Here is a 22,930-nt window from a genome sequence, read left to right as displayed (position 1 = left end):
GAAAAATCATTGACCGTCCAGTTTTTGTAAATCATTTTTGATGGGGTTATAAGTTTTGGAATGGGCTGATTTTTGGTGAGGATGATCTCCTCACCATAGAGATCATCCTGACAAAAAATCAACCCATTCCAAAACTTCTAACCCATGTAAGACAAAACACGTAGGTAAAGTCTAGGGTAAAGCGTAGGGTGTTGAACGAGACCCAAAAATATAATGTTGATCACATATCTAAATAAAATATAAATAAGTTATATATTAATAAAGGAATTTATTGTGATTCTCACAAGTCTGACGTGGGATGTGCACATAACCATAGATGTGTTTCCTCACAATATGAGTAAAAATCATCTACGGTTATGTATGCTTCTCCACGTTAGAATTGTGAGAATCATAGTAAATCTTGTGTCACCCCAACACAAGTCATTTATAAATGCAATATCAAATCAGGAGAAGTTCAATCCGAAAAGTTATTAAATTGGATTCTTACAAATGAGGTCCATACCGAAATTCAAATCGTTGATTCTGACCCATAGTTATTGAATTAATTGGATTTTAGGTCTGAACTGATCCATTTTCAACTCTAGTTCAATAAATATAATGTAGATAGAACATAGGTGTTATTATATCATTTAGTCTAGGGGTTTAAACTCATAGTTCAGTTGGTTTTCTCATCAGAGTCATCATAAGTAATCTCGAGGCACATTGGCCCATGGCGGTACTTTGGTCCATCCAAAGTTAATGGTGTTTTCGTAGGTTGGTTGAGAAAAAGCTCCACTTTTGTTAAATAATGCTCCATTAACATTAGTAGGAGTGGCGCGTGCGTGGGAAAAAGAGAAAAAAAACGGCTACTTTTTAAGAAAGGTATTCAAATTACAAATTACAACTTACGGTTAGGCAAGGTACAGTGCACCGAGGGATTAACGGTAAGCTCTGTTAACTAGTGCGAAAGTCAATGAGTAATGATTCAATACAGCGCGTGTGTATTAAATAAAGTATTGTCGCCGTCACGATCATAATGTGAAAGTAACAGAGATGCAGGGCCCACCACTATGAAATTGATGGTGGTAGTCTTAGTTTAAACCGACCACCTTTAAAGCCCAACTGAACAGAAGGTGATAAATGTTTTGATCTGATTCTTGAGTGCTGGTACTTTAGTAGGTGGTGGGCCCGGAACCAATCACTGTCTGTCCTAATCGACAACTATAGTCAATTTTATCACCTAAGATCTATAGATGGATAGATGATTCTGGAAATTTATGTCGCATGAATCCATTTCTAGTTTAGTAGAGCAATTAATTCTCCTTCTCATGAAAATCAAAGACTTATTGGGGTGAGTCATGATTGTGCCTGTTGGCTTATTAGTTTTTAGTGGGAATTGTTTGAAAATGAGAAAAAATAAATCAAATAAGTTGATTAAATGTATCATTTTATTGATTTATACAACTTTTAATTTTGAAAATAATTATCAATGATTTATGATAAAATTGGGGGTCTAACTCAAAATCAATTGATAATGAGTGGAGAGGTTCAATAGTTTAAAAGGGAAGAGATAAGCCAATGAATGTCTAATGTGGCACTAAACCCAACATATTCCCGTACGTGTGAGTCGAACTAGGCAAAAACATATTGAAATATGAGCTAGATGACGTAAAGGAGATAAAGACACACTTTGATGCCATGATAAATTTAAGGGTTCAACTCAAAATCAAGAGGTAGATTATATGGATAACCAATTACTCAATGTACTTAAAACCGATTAGTCATTTTGGGTCTCGATTCTAAGTAGCCATCTTAAGGACTTGATAAGAATCTCCTTCAAGTATTAGACAAGAACCCACCTAGTAGATTTGTTTTATTTATAACTACGTTAGTAGTCCAATTAAATAGAAACTAAGATGTGACTTTTAGAAAATGTACTTTTAACTAAAATTAAAATATAAAGAAAAAGTGGTGGGGGTTGGTTCTGGTCCCAAGGGTTTCGTATCCAAAACCAAAATCGATAAGAACCAGAACCGATGTTTTATTTAGGTTTCGATTCTAGATGTATGAGAAGTGAGATACTGACACCCCTAGTCATATCCCTTGCAAATTGAACTCTAATGGTCAAACATGCAAAGTTACACACGTTCTTTCACTTCGATCAATGGTCATTTCAGTAAATTCATTTAAACAACCAATGGTTGAGATCACATTGTCAAATAATCAAAGATGAGTGATTGATCATAAATAAATATGTTGAAGGGAATTCATTTTCTTTGGATATGAATTCCTTCGAAAATTGGTCATGAAAAGTGAATTGTGTGGAAAAATGAATCCCAATGTTTGCTTGCACCTAGGAAAATGTCAAAAGAGAAGTTGACTCTTAGTTTTGAGGGTGAGAGTAACTGAGAGAGAATAACATTATCACGGGAAAAATCATTTTCGTGGCAGATGGTTATCCCACACGAGTTGAAAAATTACTTTTGACTATGAAAATGCACAATCAAACACTTAAAAATTGAACCCCACGAAGTTATGAATTCCTTGGAGCTACCTCCTAAGGTTTAGTTGACCCTCGACTCAACCAGTTACACGTAGAACTTTTCAAGGAGGTGATGCGTGTGATCGTGGGATTAGACTCACTCAAAGGGTGCCCCACGATAAGGGGGAAAAAAAACTAGAGCATGAGAATGAGAATCTTAACTTGCCAGCCGCCTAACCCACCAAAACAGCCCCACCATTGATGTGACATTACATGGATACCTTTCGTCCTCGAGGCATTATCACAAATATTAGAGATCCATTGAATTTAATCATGTTCATCGATTCAATTCTATCTAAAGATATTCATTTATAGTTTATAGATAATAAAGTACAGAATACAACAATTATAATAATGGCTAAAGTCATATTAAATTATAGATAATAAGATACAAAATAAGAAGAATAATTATAATAATCGATCACTTTTGATTTGTAGGACACATGTGTGGTGTACAACAAGTCTTAGGTTACGTGAGGGAAATTTTAATTGGTTGCGTTAGGAGGAAAATCGGGCACCATATTTATTTAATTTTTCCCTAATAATGGAGATCCTAAGTCCAACTATTGGTGCAAAATATTATACTTGGTATCATTGCGCATGCAAAGTGGGTCAGAAAATAATTTCTTCTAGAAAATTTGATTTTTGTTTTTTGTTTTTTTTTTTTATTTATTTATTTTTTTGAAAGGGTGGGGGGGGTTTCCACATTTCCTAATGTTATTATCTTGTCACCCTCACCTCCAAAACTAGAAAATTATGACTTGAGTGGGATGTCACTCAATTCGAGTCAAGTTGTCGATCGAGTTTCTGCCATGACTCGATCTACTTTCAAGCTGACTCAATTGAATTGATGAATTGACGTGAAGATTTCCTGAGTTGACTCAACAAGTTAGTCCCTTGATAATGAATTTCCAGCAATCGTACAAACTCTTAGGGGGGCAAATCGTTGGGGTTATATGGACTTGTGGATTTATAACTCTCTTTTTTGTCCTCGTTTGGATTGGATTGGTATCATTGATCCGAATTTGATTTATCCGATCCGACTTGGATGAGTCAATCCCTCCCAAGTCTGTTCAAATCGATTTCGATATCAAATGTTAAGTGTACGTTATATATATATATATATATATATATATATATATATAGATATATATATATATATATATATATATATATATATATATATATATATATATATATAAGATAATTAATATTTCTTGTCTAAACTTGGATTAATAGATGCAGCAATTAGAAAATCTCATTTTTCGTCATTCATAAACATCTAAAGTGGTACAGATATTGAAATAAACGAAAAAAAAAAAAAGACATTGAAACAGATCTAAATGGGTCAACTCATTTTTAATGGAGATTTCTAAGCTCGGACAAGTCTAACTCGTATTTCAGATGAATCAATGGGGTGACTGATCATAGTAGAAAATCTGTTTGATGGCATTTGAGTCCATTTGCATTCGTCCGAGTTTCAAAACCATGGTTAGAGTTGCAATTAGCCAGTAATTGGGACATTCTTGAAAGAAAAATTATGGAATCATCTCAGGTCCGTTGTTGTCGTATAAGTCTAAGGTCCAGATAGGGCTGCAACTTGGGTGGGCCAAATCCAAACCCACTGGGTTGAACCCGATATTGGGTCACGTCTTGGCATAGTTAGTTTGGATTTGGGAAACAAAAAAAATATGCCCGACTCAAATCGGATTGGGTTCGGGCATAGGCATTGGCCAACCCGATTTGCCTGAATCCAAACTTAATATGATTATAATTTAAAAGTATTTCAATACATTTCCTTTTGTTTGTCAAAATTATTTTCATTAAGTAAATAATTGCTTTGTTAGTAATGCTTTTGTTTAAGTGTAATTTTGAATTGTCATACAATGATCGTATTAAGATTTTAAGTGTTTTTCTTTTGTTGAAAATTGTTATTATCAATAAATAATGATTATTTTAGTTAATCTTATTCTTATTCTCTCTTTTTGAATTTACTTATAATTTTATGTATCGTTTTTAGGAAAAATAATTATAAATTTTAAACTCTTTCACATGCCACTTATCTTTATATAAACCCTTTTAATACTAGATTACCTAGTATTAATGAGGAATGAATTAACCCGACAACCTGAACAACTAGACTAACCTGACTTGGGTTGGGTTTGGGTTGAGCAGTTCATGCCCAAGGTCGGGTTGGTGTTTATCAAGTTAGGGTTGGGCAGGTTGATCCCCAACCCGCCCGACTTGCAACCCTAGTTCCAGACTGTTGGTATATCGAGATTTTATTTTTATATTATATCATAAATAGAGTTCATTAAACACTTGTGTAATATCTTAAAAAATAATTAAATATATAAATATAATAGCATATGCATATATGTGTGTTTTCTTAAATATAATTTATAACATATAGATATAAATATTATTTTTATCATTTTCTGTACTTATAATATATTTTTTAGGGGTAAGAATGTAATTTTACTCAAAGATAGTTTAGTCACTTTGAAAATATCATTATTAAAAAAATGTTTATCCTTTTACATGAATTTGATGAGCGTTTGAATCCATAAAATTATAATTTAATTGAAAAATAAGAATTTCTTTATATTAAGGATGTAACCGTCATTTTTCTTTGAGTAATTTATATTTTTGGACATCCAAATGTCAAAATTTTACTTCGATAAAAATATTTTATATTTTTAAAATATAATTCTACAAACATATAAGATTTTCTAAATTTTTAGAAACAGAAGATTTTTGGACTATTTTGCTTTTCACTTTTTTTTAATGATTTTATTTTTTTTTATGAGTTACCTTGTGATAATCTTATATTTTATTATGATATGTTATATAATAAAGTTTTAAAAATAATATGATAATATTTTATGGTTTTTGTAGTTAAAAGTTGATAAATTTTTGAAAAAAAAAGTATTTTGGTCTTTTTACACGAAGTCAAATGAGAAAGGATTTTTCTAAAATTTTTAGAAGTCAAAAGGTACCTCAAAATATTGAATTCTGATGGAGAAAATGAGGTGATTCATTGGTGTTTATCTTATAAATTTGAGAATTTTGAATTTGTAAAATGCTTTCATGCCACTTAGCACTTTCCTATTACACATAATTCTTTTTTTTATATCTAAAATATGACATGTATTTTAATACTATTGTTTGATTATATTTAACTTTAAGATATTTCCATGTGACTCAAAAATCAATAATCAATGCCTATGATGAGGTAGAAAGTATTTTAACCTAAACGGGTGTAACCTATACGATCAAGGCCACACCAATTTATTTTATATCCAAAATATGACATGTATTTTAATACTATTGTTTGATTATATTTAACTCTAAGATGTTTCCATGTGACTCAAAAATCAATAATCAATGCCTATGATGAGGTAGAAAGTATTTTAACCTAAATGGGTGTAATCTATACGATCAAGGCCACACCAATTTATTAAAAACTTAAACTACTATTTGAGGATGAGAAAAACAAACTTTTGAAGTTTAAAAATCCTACATTCATGTTCACCTCACTCCACTCTAAAATACTTAAAGAAACACCATTATTTATTAGAAAAATACAATTGAAAAAGTCTTTTCACTCTACTAAAGTCATTTGCTTTCAGACGAGACACGAAAGTTATTTTTCTAATTAAGGTTTAAAATATATCACCTGTACTTTTTTTGATCTTTTCGTTATAATAGTGTTATCTTATTTTTTTGAAGTTTCTTGTGCATCTTTTATTGATGTAAGAAAAATTATAAGTGTTTCTTTTTATATATTATGTATGGGAAAAGAATTTGTTAATAATAAATAAATCATAATAATGAGATTTGAAAAATGATGCTTTTGGCATTGGCATAATTGTTTGGTAAAAATATTGATTGAAAGCCCTGTGTTATGTGCATGCTTGACTTAGGACTTATAGACCTATAGAGTGAAAGCCACAAACGTCCTGTCGAAGGTCCTGTGTTATGTGGGTGAATGATTTACTACTCACATGCCCCGTGTTATGTGAGTGAGATCTTTGCATAAATTATCATTGTATGATATATTTTATTTATTTATTTATTAAATTTTTATATCAATTACATAATAGAAGATTTGCAATATTCTTCATTTACACGATATGATTATTATCTCAATTAAATCATGAGTGAGTATGGTAGTACCTATGGAGATTTTGCTTACGTTGTTATTCAAAATTTTCAGATGCTCATCTCGATAAGGCGTCTTAGTCGGATTACAAAAAAAATTTATTTTTATATTTATCTTATTTCAGTCTTTATTTGTCTCAAATAATTATACAAAACAATAAACCATGTGAGGATTTATTTATTTTAATTTAATTTTATTTTTTGAACCATATGTAATATATTATCCTTAAGAATGTCTGGGTTATTTTATTAAATTCATTGAATAATGAATTAAAGTGATGATTGATTATTCTTTTGTTTCGAACATTGAGTAGATTAAATCTTATTTATATTTTATTCAATAAATTATTATTTTAAAATATTCTACAATAGTGGTTAGATAGAGATCGAAAGTATATCTCTAAAATAGGAAAAATCATCGAAATCGGATGAGTAGTAAGATTTATATATATTGTTTAATAAGCTATGCAAATTTGGATTTCGGTTATCTTTGCAAATGGGTTCTATGTTGATCCATTTGTCTCTAAGTAATATTATTTTCTTTAAAATAGGCAAAACACGAAGCTTTTAGGTTTATGTGTTAGCTTTCCATCCCCACTGACCATTCACGAAAATATTAAGCGTGTAATCCACAACGATCATTTATTTAAAATGTGTCTATTTTGTCTACAATGGGACAACATGCAATAATTAACTTCTTTTAAAATTTTCACTCGTATTTTCTTCTGTAATGTGTAACTATTATATTTTTTATGAATAATATATTTAGTTAAAAATCTAATTGTTTAAAATCATAGTAATTGAATAAACTCATATATTTTGGATTGTCGATGTTTACTACTAATTTTGACTGTCATAAAAAGTTCTTAAGTATTAACCGTGAGATCCCTTTTACCAAAATCATTCATATTTTTATATATCTTAAACAATTTATAATTTTTTGACCTTTAATATTGGAATCTACATCCTAACTCACAGGTTACAGGTCGGGTCGTAGACTCGAATTTTGGGACGTTACAACTTGAAAGTTCCAATTCTACCCTTATGTACTTATAACATACAATATTTTGAGGTATTATTTATTTTTAATTTTTTTAATTTGCTAAGCATATTTGGAGGTATATCATGTCTATTTTGGGACAATTATACTATGTATTGATATATTTAAAAAATGTACTTTTAATTCTGACTTTTTTTGCTTAGTAACTTAAGAGTATATTTTTGGAGAGCTGATATTGCCAAACCAATTCTTACATAAATCACCTAAGAATTGCAGATAACTGGTGTGGCAATAGCAACTCTCTAATTTTATCTTTATTTCAAAATAAAAATTAATTGTATAAATTTTTTAGATATATATTTTTTCAAAATGTAATCACATCGATTTTTCAAAATCCAGAAATAATAAAATGAAACAATTAAATCTCACCATGATTGATTTATAAAATTATGATATATTTCATCTAACTGGGTTTAATTACAACTCAAGGTACAAGAAATTTTAAGGTTGAAAGTCCTAAATTACATGAAGGCCCAAAATGTTTTGGATGAAGACGTTGAAAATATCGTTTTAGCCCATCATTGACAGGAAACACCCTAAGAATAAAAAAGAATTTGTAAATATCGGTACTTTTCTACCCTCAATCGGATCCATGGAATTGAATTAGTGATTGATAAGGAAAACAAATAAATAAACAATATCGAGTTCAATTCAATTCATATCTCCAAAACAATGGGTTTCAACTCGATGCATCTCTCCATCTAGTTGAACTAACGAGCATTGTTAGTAGCCAAGACTTCCCTCCAGAAAGGGAGAGGTCTTGAGTTCAAGGCCCCTCATTGGGGACCCAATGAGGATTTATCCCTTCTAGCTTGGTACGTGTAGTTTGTGGATATTATATGTATCGGGGCGATTTAGGATGGATAGGGTGCCATAAGAGGCAAGTTGCCTCACCTCCCACGATACTACATAAAAAATCTGCCTTAATGTTATAACTCATAAGCTCTGTTACATCAATTTCTATTATATAAACTGAGAGGCTATACAGAACTTGGACCGAGGTCCTCAGGCTGTTGCATTGGCCCAAATAACACCTCAACCCTCTACTACTCCATGGTTTATATTATTTTAAGGTTCTTTTTAGCCCAATCAACTCCTAAAATTTGAATGTGTAGATGAACGATGAAAAGAAAACAAATCCTATTTTAGAGTAGTTGAGATTTTGTGCTCAATAGATCATGTTTTTGGGTGACATATGGGTACTACAATCCATATGAATGGATGGGTCCTTCAATTATGCAACCCCATCCTTTCTTACCAGTTCATTGGTTTGCTCATTCGAATTGCCTCTCTAGAATTAACCCAATTCATAGGGATAAGTAGATAAAATTTGCCCTTTGATTTGCTAAGTCTCACTTAGTTCAGTCCCTTGGGGGCATAAATGTGAAAAAAAAGGGGAAAAAGATGATAATAATTCTAGATTTGCTTCTTTTCTATGTATACAGGAAGAAAGAATAATGGATATATTGTCCTGTTCGGCAGACAGCATTAAGAAGATAACACAAAGTCAACACGTTTATCCTATATCCTCACAAAGCATAAAGATGATCCTCACAAAAAATCAACCCAATATGAAACTTCTAACCCCATAGAGATCCTCAGAAAAAATCAGTTCAATCTAAAACTTTTAAATCACATATGGTAAATTTTGTCTCCCAACATTGTATGGACATGCCCTAGATGTATATATACATGAAGAAGGAAGATTAGAAGCGTGTTTGATTGGGTCTTTGTTACTAGATTCATTCCTACTAGACCAAACTGGTACGAACTACCTGTGCATTGGTCCAGTTTCATCAACCTGTGCCAAACCCTAAGAATTGCTAACCTACTACTCATACACACCACAGCCGTCAGTATCTAAATACCATTTTCTTTCTTGCTTTCCAAGCAATCAAAAGATTTCAGAAGAAGAAGAAAGAAGAAAGAAAAAGATCTCTAGCTTCCTTCAATGCAACAACTAATTTCACCAACACTAACAACCCAGTCAAAAATAAACAATATACACAATATTCACACCAAGTCCCCAACAAGAATATAATGAAAGAAAAACTAAAAAAAATGAAGCAAAAACTAAAAACATGCACCGTTTAATTCAAAACATTTGAGGGACCCTCTACAACCCCCTATTAAAGAAACAATCGATACTACATTAAATAACCTAAAATGGACATGATGTATGACCATCTTCCAACATCAATCAATAAGTCAAGAATGTGTGGGCTCACCTACCCATAACCCAACCAAATTGGTGCACCGAAGATGGTGTATTTGATGACTAAATAGGGCTATGGGTCTTCCTCGTCCTGTTGGGAGGAGGAGCAACAGATCTCATTAATCTGTCGTACAACCTCAGACATTGAAGGACGCTTGTCAGGGTACTGAGCAGCACAATCTATAGCAAGTTGTAAGAGCTGAACCATCTCTTCCTCAACATTCTGGTACCTCAAAAGCTCAAGGTCAAACACCTCAGAAGTCCACTCTTCTCGAACCACTGACTGCACCCACCTTGGGAGGTCAACACCCTCTTCATTCGAGAGGGCTTGGGTGGGTGCCTTACCAGTCAGCAACTCCAAGAGCAGGACACCGAAACTATAAACATCGGCCTTTTGAGAAACCTTGTGGGAATCTGTGACCTCGGGTGCACGGTAACCAGAAATATGGTTGGGTGTGGAAATTGGGCCAACAAGGTTTGCGAGGCCAAAGTCGGATACACAAGCATCATATGTTCTTGTGAGGAGAACGTTGGACGATTTGATGTTACCGTGAGAAAATTTGGGGCCTTGGGAATGGAGGTATTCAATGCCACGGGCAGCTCCAAGGGCAATGCTCGACCGAGATTCCCAATTCAATGGGGTCCTACCTGCTCCTCTGTTTCCTGTCGTAAAAAATAAAGACAGATTAATAATGGGATGCAAGCCAGGAAGACATTATAAATTAAGGTTTCCTTCTGCATTTTGTTTTGGGTGATTTAGACATTATCCCTCTGGGTTTTGGAGAATATTTGAAATAACTTGTGTTCTCAAACCGATTAAAGACCCTTCAAAACACAGTTTGTACAAAAAATATTACATAAAAGTATCATTTTAACCACACGTTTGAAATTTTGCTTAAAGCAAAGCCTAGGAACTTGGATGGTCTAGGCAGCCAAAGGGGTATAAGCACCGCTTTTGACAATTGTGTGCATACCCATTGACACCTTTACTATTCAATGTCACTTTTTCCACCTCCTAGAAATTTATGGATTCTTCCTAATTATGTCTCTATTTTGTTTCTAAGTTGGCAATCCAAGATTCTAAGATCCAAAAAAGAGAAATTTTCTTCGAAAATTTCATTTATTGGTGGGATCTTATAATTAGGAAGAGTTCTTAGTTTGTAGTTTTTTTCGGTGTGTAGTGTTATTTCACTGTTTTCCCATCTTTACATCTCCTTTTGCTTTTGAATGAATGAGTACTGCACTTATTGACAAGAATAAAACTATAACAAACAACTTAAAATCCAAAAAAAAATATTTAAACAAAAAAAAAAAAAAAATTGAAAGAAGAAAGACTACTCACCATGTAAAAGCGAAGATAAACTTCCCATGGGCATGTAATCATAGACAAGAAGCTTCTCATTCCTGTTGTAATAGTACGCCCTAAGTGGAACAAGATTTCCATGATCAATCGATCCAATAATGTTGATTTTTTCCCTAAATTCCGTCTCAGGGATCGCTACATCCTTCAACCTCTTCACTGCTACAGGATTCCCAACCTCTAAAACCACCTTATAAGCCGTCCCATTCGTTCCTCTCCCCAAAACCTCGGCCGATGCCCTTAACAAATCCTCAAGATCAAAAACCCTAGCGACATTTCCAAAGAACACCAATTTCTTATCACCACCATTGTTACTCTCTGATTTTGCCGCCACAACCACCGGATTACTCGAATTTCCATTCTTTTCATACCTAATTGATTTCCCTCTAGAAACCTCTACTTCCGAATTTTGCTTCACTGATGCAATGTCCATCGATTTCGACTTTCTACTACTCTTTCTCCGACATAAAATGAAGAAAATTACAAGAAATAAAAGAAACCCGACTACGGAACCAACGATAATGCCCGCAATTGCTCCTCCAGACAACTTTTTCTTCTTGTTCTCGCTAGGGCAAGATTCAAGAGGACCTCCACAGAGAGAATTCCCTTGAAAAGCATCAGCTTTCATCCATCGAAGCTTCGATGGGATCGAACCGTTTAACCTATTAAACGAAACATTGAATTCACGAAGTTGAATATTTATCTCTGGAATTGAACCAACGAGTTGGTTGTTCTCCAAGAACAAATACAACAAGTTGGTCAGATTGTTGACCGCCGGAGAAATCTCACCAGTGAAGTTATTCCTGGAAAGATCCAAGCGAACAAGACTACGAATTCCGAACAGAAACGCCGGTATCTCACCGGAAAACTGGTTTCCAACGAAGACAATATTACGGAGGTCAGTACAAAGAGCGAGATCTGACGGGATTTGACTGGTCAACGCGTTGTGACGGAAGGAGATTATTTGAAGGTGGGTCAGATTTCCGAAGATACCCGTCGGAATTTTGCCGGAGAGACCGGAACCTGGTAGTCGGATGGAAATGACTTGATTGTCTCGGCATTTGATTCCTTTCCAATTGCAGGGTGTCAGATCTGTTTCGTTCCACCGGATAGTATTCCCGCGGACGGCTGATCGAAGAGCGAGCAGAGCAGTTTTTTCTGACGCGGTATCTGATTTTCCGAGTGGAGAAAACCAGAGAAAAACAAAGAAAACCAACGTCGGATACGAGAAACGCCAAACCATTTTTTTGCCTAAACTCTGTTTTTTCCTAAACAGCGGTTTTGTTCATCTTTCGATTACAGAATACAGAGAGAGAGAGAGAGAGCTTTAAAACCCAAATAAAACCCTAGTCGTGGACTCTTTCCTTGGACTCTTGCTTTTTTCGTCTGGTTTTGCTGTATATTTATAAATAATTATGTTCTTTTCAGGTGTGCATCCTCCCTAGAATTTATACCGCTAGATATTCTCGAGATTCCTTGAACAAAGGAGATAATGACACGTAGATAGAACTTTTATTCTTTTGGTTAGTCATTCTTCTTCTATTTGACCTAATATTCTCTCTTTCCACTATCTCTCCCATCACATTGATTTTAGGTAAAATTACTTAAGAGACTTATGGGGAGGGGCGTTTTTCTATATGCACCTTGAATTTTTTTTTTTTTTTAAGTGAAATTTGACAACAATCAAACAAGTAAAATCTTTCTTTCTTATTGTCTTCTCGTCTCGATAAAATGATGAATTAAAAATATTAATATTGACGATACAAATTATTGAGATCAACATTCATATCGTTGATCTGGATAATTGAATAATTCATCTAGATTATTCATATTTTAATGTCAAAATCAATGATTTACAATCTTTGAAGAGTTTATAACTAACTCAGATTAACTTGAGTTCGACCACTTGAGTTGAGCCTAGATTCACCCTCCAACCCACCCATGTTATTACCCTGGTTGAACGGCACAACTTTGAATAAGCATAGATACCTCATTAAAAAAGGGATTTAAACTCAACAAATAGTCTATTAGTAGGTTGATCAGTATTGCAACCAATGAATATGGATCAAAACTATGTCTAAATTTGCTTCATAAATAATAATTTTATTAAGAGTCTCGATGTCGAGAAATATAATTTATACCTAGTCTCTATAATTTCATATTATAATCAATTATTATGTTATCTTAGACGATACTTGAATGACAATTTTGACTTGAAACCCAAAGTAGAACCCATTATCCAAATCTTGGAATAAGGTAATTAATTATCAACCTTAATACAAATGTGAAAACTGTTGCAATTAATTGGGGTTAGGGTTAGGGTTGGGGTTGGGCACACCTAACATGAACAATTTGTAAAGAAAAAAGATTTTCTATAGAAAATCAACAAGTGCTTTGTCAACGATATCTTTACATGAACGTGTGGAAGAAGTACAATTAAATTGATTGGGTTTAACGGCAGGTCGCGGCAGTTTACCAACTTTATTTCTTATGGGACCCACACACCTTCTGCATGAGTTCCTATTCTAAATTCTCCTCTCATTAAAGCGACGTTAAATCAAGAGTTGCTTAAATATGGTCAACGTTAATGGTTTAAAAAAATAGGTAATTCTTAGGCACTCCTCTGGGTTTCGATGAATATTCAGAGATACCCTTAATTTTTTAAATTTATCATATACCCCTTATAACGTCTGTTTACTCTAAGAAACTTAAGTTATCCAAACAAATACCCTTGCCTTCAAACAAACTCCTATAGATATAGATAACTTAAAAAGACAGAAAGAAATTTTTTTTTTTTTTTTAACTTTGAACATTTGATTTCGTAGGGTTTGGGATATAAGAAACATTTACATTAGAGATGAAAGACAACAAGTGTTTGGAAAAAACATTTGTTACAGTCAACCAAGAAAACTCTTAGAAAGCACAGATCCATAATTGGCAGACCTCGTCAATCATACACGCTTTAAAGGGGCCTATGTTTAATGCTTGTTGAACTTTGAAACGGTTCAGGTCAAAATCTTGACCCAATGCATTAACGAAATGTCATTGTATAGCCTGTGAGCAAAGCTAATAAATACTTGAGTTATCCAGTTTTTCCAAGCAGTTGATATGCCCCTTGACCTCGGTCTTTTATAATAGACTAATGAAAATTGACCTAAATACTCCCAATTGTCAACCACTTGATTTCTCTCCCCCTCCCCAAGCTCTTCTTGTCCTTTTTTTGGGTAAACTCTTCAACCCTAGATTCTATATACTTCACAGCCCTCAACTTTTTTTTCTTTATACCTTGTCAACCTAATCTACTTCAATCATCAAACCTCAAGAACAACATGGGATTTTAAAGTAGAAGATGATGGATTTTATGGGAGAGGCTGGAGTCGATGGATTTTGGGGAAGAAAGATAATAATTACATAAAGATAAAATATTGATTGCCTTTAATTATATTGATCAACATTTCTCTTATAACCCAATAATTAGATGAGCTGATGATCTTTCAAAGGTATTACAAGTATGTTTGCATTTTCTTTTGTGAGTTCCGTGGTGAGTAGTCACAACTTCTAAGATACATTCGGGGTAAGAATAATGTTGGAGTGACGTTAAGATTGTCCTCAATTCACACTTTCCTGGTGTGGAGGTACCATAAATGTTTTTCATCGAGATACAAGTGAAAAGCATCTATGATTCTATACGAGCTTTTGCGTCAACAAAGTGTGAATCGAGGCCAATCTTGAGATCACTCCAACTTGACTCTTGAGGTAATGCTGACTTGAGTTAGACTGTTGTGATTGGCTTAAATGCCATTATGGAGGGCAATGCATTGGGTTAGAAACAGGTCAGTGTTGATCTAGGATCAATTTGATAAGAATTGGATAGGACCATTGTTGGATTGGATTTCATCGGATCAAATTAAATTTGATATATATATGCAAAATATAAAATAAATTTCAAGTATGTTTATTTGCATGGAAAGCGACTTTCCATGGAATTTGAAATCCATGAAAAAATAGTAGTGAAAATTGGGAATGGTTGAGAAACTAAATTCTATTGATGATTTCATTTAGACAAAACTATGAAATTTTTTTTTTTGAGGAAGAAGACGAATAGGAAGAGGAGGAGAGGGAGTTGGGATAGAGAGGAAGAGAGTAGGGGGTGGAGGGAGGAGAAAGAAGAAGAAGAGAGAAAGAGAGAGGTACGTGTCCGACGATGACGACAGAGATGAGATGTGAGCTGGCTATGGTGGTGGTGGTGGTGATGAAGAAGAAGTTAGAATTTTGATTTGGGGATGAATATAAGGGTGAATTTCATTTTTCCATAGGTAGAGAGATGGGAAATTGAAATCCAGGTTTTATGAGACTTTTAGAGGAGGGTGGAAAATTATTTTTCATGTAAAAATGCAATCAAACAAAATTGTCATTTTTCATGAAAAATGATTTTCCACTCTATTTTTCATGTGCAATCAAACATACCAGAATTTATTTAAACAAAATACATAATAATACTTGCGCATTTTCACAATAGGTTATTAATTCAAATCCTTATCAAATCCCAAATCTTGAATCCAAATCCAAAGTTTTTTAATCGATTTTTGAGTTTGTTCGTCACATGTGCATGCAACGAGGAACTAAGTATGTGATTTGCCTCTTGCCTCATTTAAACTCAATTTCCTTTCTAACTTCAGCATATTGTTGACCTGACTTTTTAAGGAGTCTATGGGTTTGTAATCTCAATTTAATTTAAACATTTCTGAAACGTAGTGAACATATTAACCATTAATTATGAGTCATTTTGGAGTGACCTCAACGGGAGACACCTTGACATGGTGGCCCACGCATGTTCGTAGATATATTTTACTCGTATCTTAGAGAAAACACATCTACAGGCATGTGCGTACCACCACGTCAAGATGTCCTCCGTGTGTCCCTCATTGAAGTCACTCCAGCGTTAATCTTAAATTATTGCACACCGCTTCTAAGTTTAATTATTAAAATAATAATACCTTCAATAAAATAAATTAAATATTATAATTTTAGACTAAATTCATTTTTAAAAAGTAGAACTTGGAAACATATGGGCAACATGAGACTATTGTTTTAAATTTTGTTATGAGGTAGTACAAAAAAGTGGGCCCAGATTCAAATTTGCATCCTAATAACACAACCAAGGTATCGTCATCCATCAATAAATTCAGCTTTCCTTGTAAGTGTGTTTGTTTCGGATCCTTTCTGATCTAACAACCATTGAGTTTGGATCAAGGATTTGGGATTGATAACTTATAAAATTGGTTTTGGGTAAAACATATATTCCGATTATAAATGAAATAGTGTTAGATAACATATATGGTTGATAAAATCTATAGGTGATGATACCATAAATTTATGTTTAATTCTCGTCAACACCGAGTTTATGATCTTATCTAATGCGCTAGCACCAAGTTATACATAAATGATGTATATTTATATTTTATATAGATATATAATTATATTATATTTTATACATATTTTTATTAAATTAAATTGTATTGGTTCAAAAAATTTATAAATTTTTCGGATTGAATCCAAAAATGAGATCCCAACTTAAAATGGCAAATCTAATCAGGTTCAGGTCTAATAAATTCCTTATCGGATTGATACCGATTCTTTGACAACCCTAATCTCAACCCCATTTCCTTGCTCTCAATAATATTTATAAATAATAAAAAAAAGATATTGGGCTTAATTTTCTCATCCAAAACCTTAATTTATTAGGCTTTTATAAGAACTATTACAAAGAGAAAGAGATCTGTAATTTATTAGGCTTTAAGAACTATTACAAAGGGAAAGAGATCTCTATTCTTTCATTCTCTAGTGAAAGATCACTAATATGTTATAGTTTATTAAGGACACTTGGGTCCTCCTTCTTGGTCTTCCAGTGGTTGTAGCATGGGCACACTTGCCTATTGCCAAACGTTCCAGGAGGAACACACAGGCATTTAGAGCAGCATTTGAGGCAGAAGAACATGCATGGCTTCCTATGTGATGTTGCAGAGCAACGATACGAGCATCTCGGTTGGCAATCTGTAGCAAAATAACAAAGTTGGGGTTCAGAAATAATTCACCTAGAGAAAGCTTTGGAAGAAGTCGGGAAAACATCCGATAAATTATTTAAAAAAAAAAATAAAAAAAATTAAGTACTAAAAATATATAATAAAAAAAAGTATTTTATATATTAACTTATAAAATTACACTTAAAAAGACTAAAAATAAAAGTATTTCCAACTAGATTACAACTTGCATTCTAGTATTTCCCATAGAAAAACACTTACCTTACTAAGTTAGTAAGAAAGGTTTTGTGACTACATCTCCGTGTGTCATAAAAAACATGATCAGATGCCATATGGATATATCGATATAGAGCATGAAATTTTAAGATCTGGAAAAAAAATCACTGTTATAGTTTTATTTAAAATTGAGAGGTCCATTTTCAAATCACCATCATTTTAGCCAGCATAACAGTGCTGATGGACAGAGCGACTGTGGCCTTTAATAAAATTTGAAATCTTACTAAGGTAGTCACTCTAGCCCCACTCTTTTCATACGCTGACACTTGCCCATGATGTACGGCTTCCATGCATACGAATGTTTTTTAACTTTTAAGAACCGAATCGGATGATTGGATTGCAAACTTTTTAAAGAGGGCTATTATTTCCACACCAACTTTTACTAACGCCACACCAACTATGTGCAATTCCTGGGTAATTTACATAGGACTCAGTGTGGTATTAGTAAAAGTTGGTGTGGCAATAGCAGCTCTCTTTTCTAAATCATGGTAAAATTCTAGTTCAATTTGATCGGACTAAGTTTAATTTATTTAAGAATTTTAAAAAATACAATATAATATTTTTAATTTTGAAAGAATAATATTGATTATGTAATTATTAAGGTCTGATCATTAAAGAATTTTTTTTCATAATTACAATTATAGTATTTTCCAAAAATCCTATATTGAAAATGAATTAATTCAAAATGTTTCCTTTAAAAACCATTCACAAAATAGATGGCGTGACCTATTCAGGAACTTTTAATTGATTTGTGAAATTCGTGAGGGCTCAAAATTTCAATGTCTATAGATGATTCGATCCCAATTGAACCGAACCCAATTTAGTACAAATTTCCGTAAGACAATTGGATCCATTTGAATTTTAAAATGTGATACAAACTATTAAATCAACATGTGTCGAATAAAATGCGAGTGAATCATTGAAGATTTGGATCCATCATATGCCGAAATATAAGAACATCATCGTACCTTCAAGATGGAGCTTCACATAATCATAGCTCTGTGAATAATCCAAAAAACAATGTAAGATTGAAGTAAGTGCTAATACAAGAAAATGTTAGTAGTAACAATGAGACTTTATTTTATCTTAATGCACAGTGTGAATTTAGAATTTGTGTCATTGCACATGGAAAATGATTTTTCTTGAAAAATGTAATTTTCATGTGTATGGTTACATATTTTCTTTGGAATTCACTTTTCCAACAAATCAAATTTTCAATTTCACAGGGAAAATGTTTGCCACCCCACTCGCTAGGAATAAGGCTTAAAGTGGATCGGGTCGGGTCGGGTCGTGTGAGGTCGGATATGAGTATGTCCATATCCTGATTCGTATCTAAACCCGAATCGGATCCAAGAGTTAAAATCATATCCAAACTATTTTAATTTCATTAAATCTATATTCGGATATGATCCAACCAAGTTAATTGATTTGGATCGGTCGGGTCGGATAATGTCAAAATAACCGTTCAAGGTTATTTCAAATAAAATTACTAAAATGTTGTCAAATGATGACTTAAACTCAAGGTCTCTGGAAATAGGCCTTGAACAGTACACCCATTCATTGTTGTTTGATACAAGATAACTTGAAAACTATAAAAATACAAAGTAGTATATCATTTAGATCTTGGCAGATATAGGGATGGATCCGTATTCGACTCAGGTCAAGGGATATCAACTCATATCCAAACTATATTTTAATTCAGATATATTTGAAGGAATCAAACTCGCTAAATTCATATTCGAATCACTTAGATTTCGTATAAAATCCGTCCCATTTTAAGTCCTACCTAGGAGATGATTTTATTTTCTTAAGCTAATGTCCACCCTCAAAAAATAAAACCTGTTCTAACTATGACATTTTGATAAGTACACTCATTCAACAAAAATTATTTTATCACATAATTTATTTTTTCCACACTCATTTTCACGAGAAATTCATATTTCCTTGAAAACAAATTCCTTGCAATAAAAAAAAAAAAAAGAAACCATGATGTCTTTCTTTTTTGGACAATCAGGTATCCATGTAGATAGTGGGCCAGGTCCCTATATGGGTTTCTATGGACTTGTCCAAGGACTAGTCCCGGGTCATATGTGAACACACACCACACCAGGTAGGGTGCGCCCTTGCAAGTGGCCCATGAGGAATTAATGCTCATATTAAATATCGAACTCACAACCTACGGGCACTAACTACTTATCAATTTAAAATTGCCATTGAGCCAACCCCTCAGCGTTAAAAGACACTATAATGTCAAAAGAACTTAAAGGGAGGTTTTCGAGTTGCTAAGCACCACCTCTATTGCACTTGAGAGTGCAACTAAGAGAAGAAGAAAGAGTAGAGACAAGTGAGAGTTGCAGAGACTTCTTGCCATCTATATGTCTATAGTAGCTCTACACAACTGAAAGATAAGATGAGTGAAATAAAGAAATATGATTCTCATATAGGAATTTAAAGGATTCTTCCATAAATCTTTGAAAACGGTTATTATTTGTGGCCTTAGCCACTTGGTGATGAGTCTAATTTTGATGTGAGTGGGTCACATCAAAGGGTTGAAAACCATCCTTTTAATATGCAGCATGTGTCTAAACCTTTTAAAACTTTATCGAGTCGAATCAAATTTGGACAATTCAAAAGCATTAGTGAAGCATTATCGTCAATTACTCAATTAATTGGCATATATGGTAGATAGACAATAGTTGCTCCCCCCATGTTGCACGCTCGTAAGCATTAGTCAAGATCAGGGGTGGATTTAGAGTGGGGGTTATGGGGGCATTTGCCCCTCAAGAATTTCCAAAGTCTATGAATTAATGAGTTATTGCAATTGATTTCAGTCGTGAATAAAAAATTTGTCATTGTTGCCCTCACAATTTTTTTTTCCAATCTCCACAACTATTTATTTTCACTCTTAGTTGTCCCCACACAAAAATTTCTATTCTTGATTGCCCTCCACATGGGCAGAATCTTGACTCCGGCCCTGATCAAGGTGGGAGTCTAACATGATCAGCTTAAAGTTTTTTTTACTTAATCAACCCAAATCTTCAAGATAAAACTTTGTTATTGTTGAATCATCAAATTGACTCCAGTAGATGGACCTCCAATTCCAATTGAATTTTGGAGTTTTGATGGAAATCATCTTTGTCAATCATGATTTGATTAGATTAGTTTTTTTCAGTACACGTGTCATGAAATAGAGAGGGCTGATTAATATTCTTAAAATAAACCTTTTTCATTGAAGTTTTCGACCATGAGAAGGCTAACGTTTCAGGTAGCGTGTTTGTTGAAGTTTATGGTGTGACGTTGCATGGGGCTTTTTTGCTATATGAACAAATATCAAGAGATTGATAACTTGGCATTCAGTACCTGCCACGTATTCATAGGATCACAATATCAAGAGATCATGGCCCTTGACTTACAAGAGATCACAAATTTGATCTCTCTAAAGAGATCAAAAATTTCTCAAAAGAGACACTGTGCCCTCCATGTGCCTCTTGCGTCTCTACTTTGTTTTTTTGGTTTTAGCTTTTAAATTGCTCTTTGTACCCTTTATTAAAAGGGCTTGTGTCTCTAACCTCCTAACTTCCATGACATGTTCAGAAAAAACTAACTATGAATTTGAAAGAAAAGGCATCCTTGGACGTGAGTGACCATTGGATGATCCTCAAATGTAATTTGATTTAAGCATAGTGACAAAAATATGCAAATTTTAAAAAATATCGTGAAGAAAAAAATCATAGATGATTTTTATTTTTAATATTTTTTTGTAACAGGGCGTTTGAACTTACGTCTAACTAGGGTTATTGAAAGAACCAGGGCAGGAGCCAAGGCATATGAGTCCTTCCTCAGGAATGTGCAACACCCACTCATCACATGCACCAGGTAAGTAAGGGTTACACCCTCGCGAGTGGTCCCGAGGAAATACTGAGTATCAAACTCACAACCTACGGACTCTCTCACCGCTTATTGGATCCAAAATTGTCATCGAGCCCTCCTCCCCCGAGTTTTTAATATTTTTAAGTGTTATTTTATCATTTAGTATATGAAATATATATATATATATTAGTTTATTCCATGTTTTCCCAATTTTATCCAATTAGATTTGTTCTAGATCCAAACGGGTGAATATTTGCCTCTTGGGTTTGAGAATAAAATAAATACAATTTTTAGCTTAGGTTGTTTTGCCTTGGGCTATCAATGGATCGGATCAAATCCAACAACTTCGGATTTGGATTGATGTTTTGGATTCTAATAAGAATCCGATCCGATAAGATTTCAATCCGATATCTTATTGGATCGTATCTGGATGAACCATTAGCTGATCTGATATGATATTATGTTAGAAAGTATATAAATTATATTATATAGTTGTTGAGATATATGAAGTTTATCTAATATTCTATATAAAATCAGATTTGACCCAATCTGATTGTTAATGGATTGGATCTGGATCTTAATATTGAGTTCCAATAAAAATCTAATCCAAACCAGATCCATTAACATTGCCAAAATAAATCAAGTATTAAAGACCATGGACTTTGGGGATAAGAATCATGAGATTTTGGAAGAACAAAAAAATCAACAAAGGCAAGGCTAAAAGGAGGGTATTTTGGGCATTTTATTAGTCTCCCATAGAAGACTATGGTCATGTTGGCATGTCATCAGTTTGAAAACACGGGTATCTCAAATATTCACCAAATGGACCAACTAGTTGCACATCAACATTCAAAAATTGTTTTTATAACCACTATTTTAACCTAGAGATTGCACCTCAATACATAACCCCTTTTTTAGTGCTTAAAGCTTTATTCATCATTTTACAGTTTTTTATTCTTTGCTCTTGATCTACGGTTTTATCAAAAAGAAACATGCCCCCTATATTTTGCTAAATATTAGGAATACCTCCTTATGTTTTGAAAATGATGACATGCATCCCTTGACCTCAGTCTTCTACACGGACTAAGGGGAAAAGACTTGAACACCCTTATCTTCATCCTCTTGTTAAAAATTTAGATTTTTCTTGTAAAAATCAGTTGTCCTTGGATAAACTTTTTAACCTTCATTAACTATCTTAATATATCTTCAACCTTCAAATCTCAAGACAACATAAATTTTTTGATGAGGTATAAAATAATGAAATTTTAGGTTGAAAAATCTAAGATTTTCTACAAAGAAGGCAAAGTAGAAAATGATAGATTAAGATAAGGTTGAATAGATTAAAGTTACTCTAGAGGTTGAAAAACTTTAATATATATGATTTGTTTTGAAAAGAAAAAATAAATAAGATTTTTGAAAAAAT

The 22,930-nt window shown here is 33.2% G+C and overlaps 2 protein-coding genes across 2 annotated transcripts; both read right to left on the bottom strand.

The window, feature by feature from the left end:
• Positions 1–9,665: 9,665 nt before the first annotated feature.
• Positions 9,666–12,703, bottom strand: LOC147398038 (putative inactive receptor kinase At1g48480). Its single transcript, XM_086447151.1, has 2 exons — positions 11,303–12,703; positions 9,666–10,623 (listed from the first exon to the last, which is right to left on the bottom strand). The coding sequence occupies exons 1-2, from the start codon at positions 12,561–12,563 to the stop codon at positions 10,034–10,036; spliced, it is 1,851 nt and encodes a 616-aa protein (XP_086303277.1). The 5' UTR covers positions 12,564–12,703; the 3' UTR covers positions 9,666–10,033.
• A 4,397-nt stretch (positions 12,704–17,100) lies between these two features.
• Positions 17,101–20,036, bottom strand: LOC147398037 (protein RSI-1-like). Its single transcript, XM_086448964.1, has 3 exons — positions 19,931–20,036; positions 18,606–18,636; positions 17,101–17,374 (listed from the first exon to the last, which is right to left on the bottom strand). Exons 1-3 carry the CDS (start codon positions 20,006–20,008, stop codon positions 17,184–17,186), a joined length of 300 nt encoding a protein of 99 aa, XP_086305090.1. The 5' UTR covers positions 20,009–20,036; the 3' UTR covers positions 17,101–17,183.
• Between the last annotated feature and the right edge of the window lie 2,894 nt (positions 20,037–22,930).

Source organism: Akebia trifoliata, chromosome 7 (assembly GCF_017979445.1).
Source record: "Akebia trifoliata isolate Shusen 1 chromosome 7, ASM1797944v1, whole genome shotgun sequence".
Lineage (NCBI taxonomy): Eukaryota > Viridiplantae > Streptophyta > Magnoliopsida > Ranunculales > Lardizabalaceae > Akebia > Akebia trifoliata.
The sequence above is the reverse complement of the archived record's forward strand: the minus strand, read 5'-3'. Positions and strand labels throughout refer to the sequence as shown.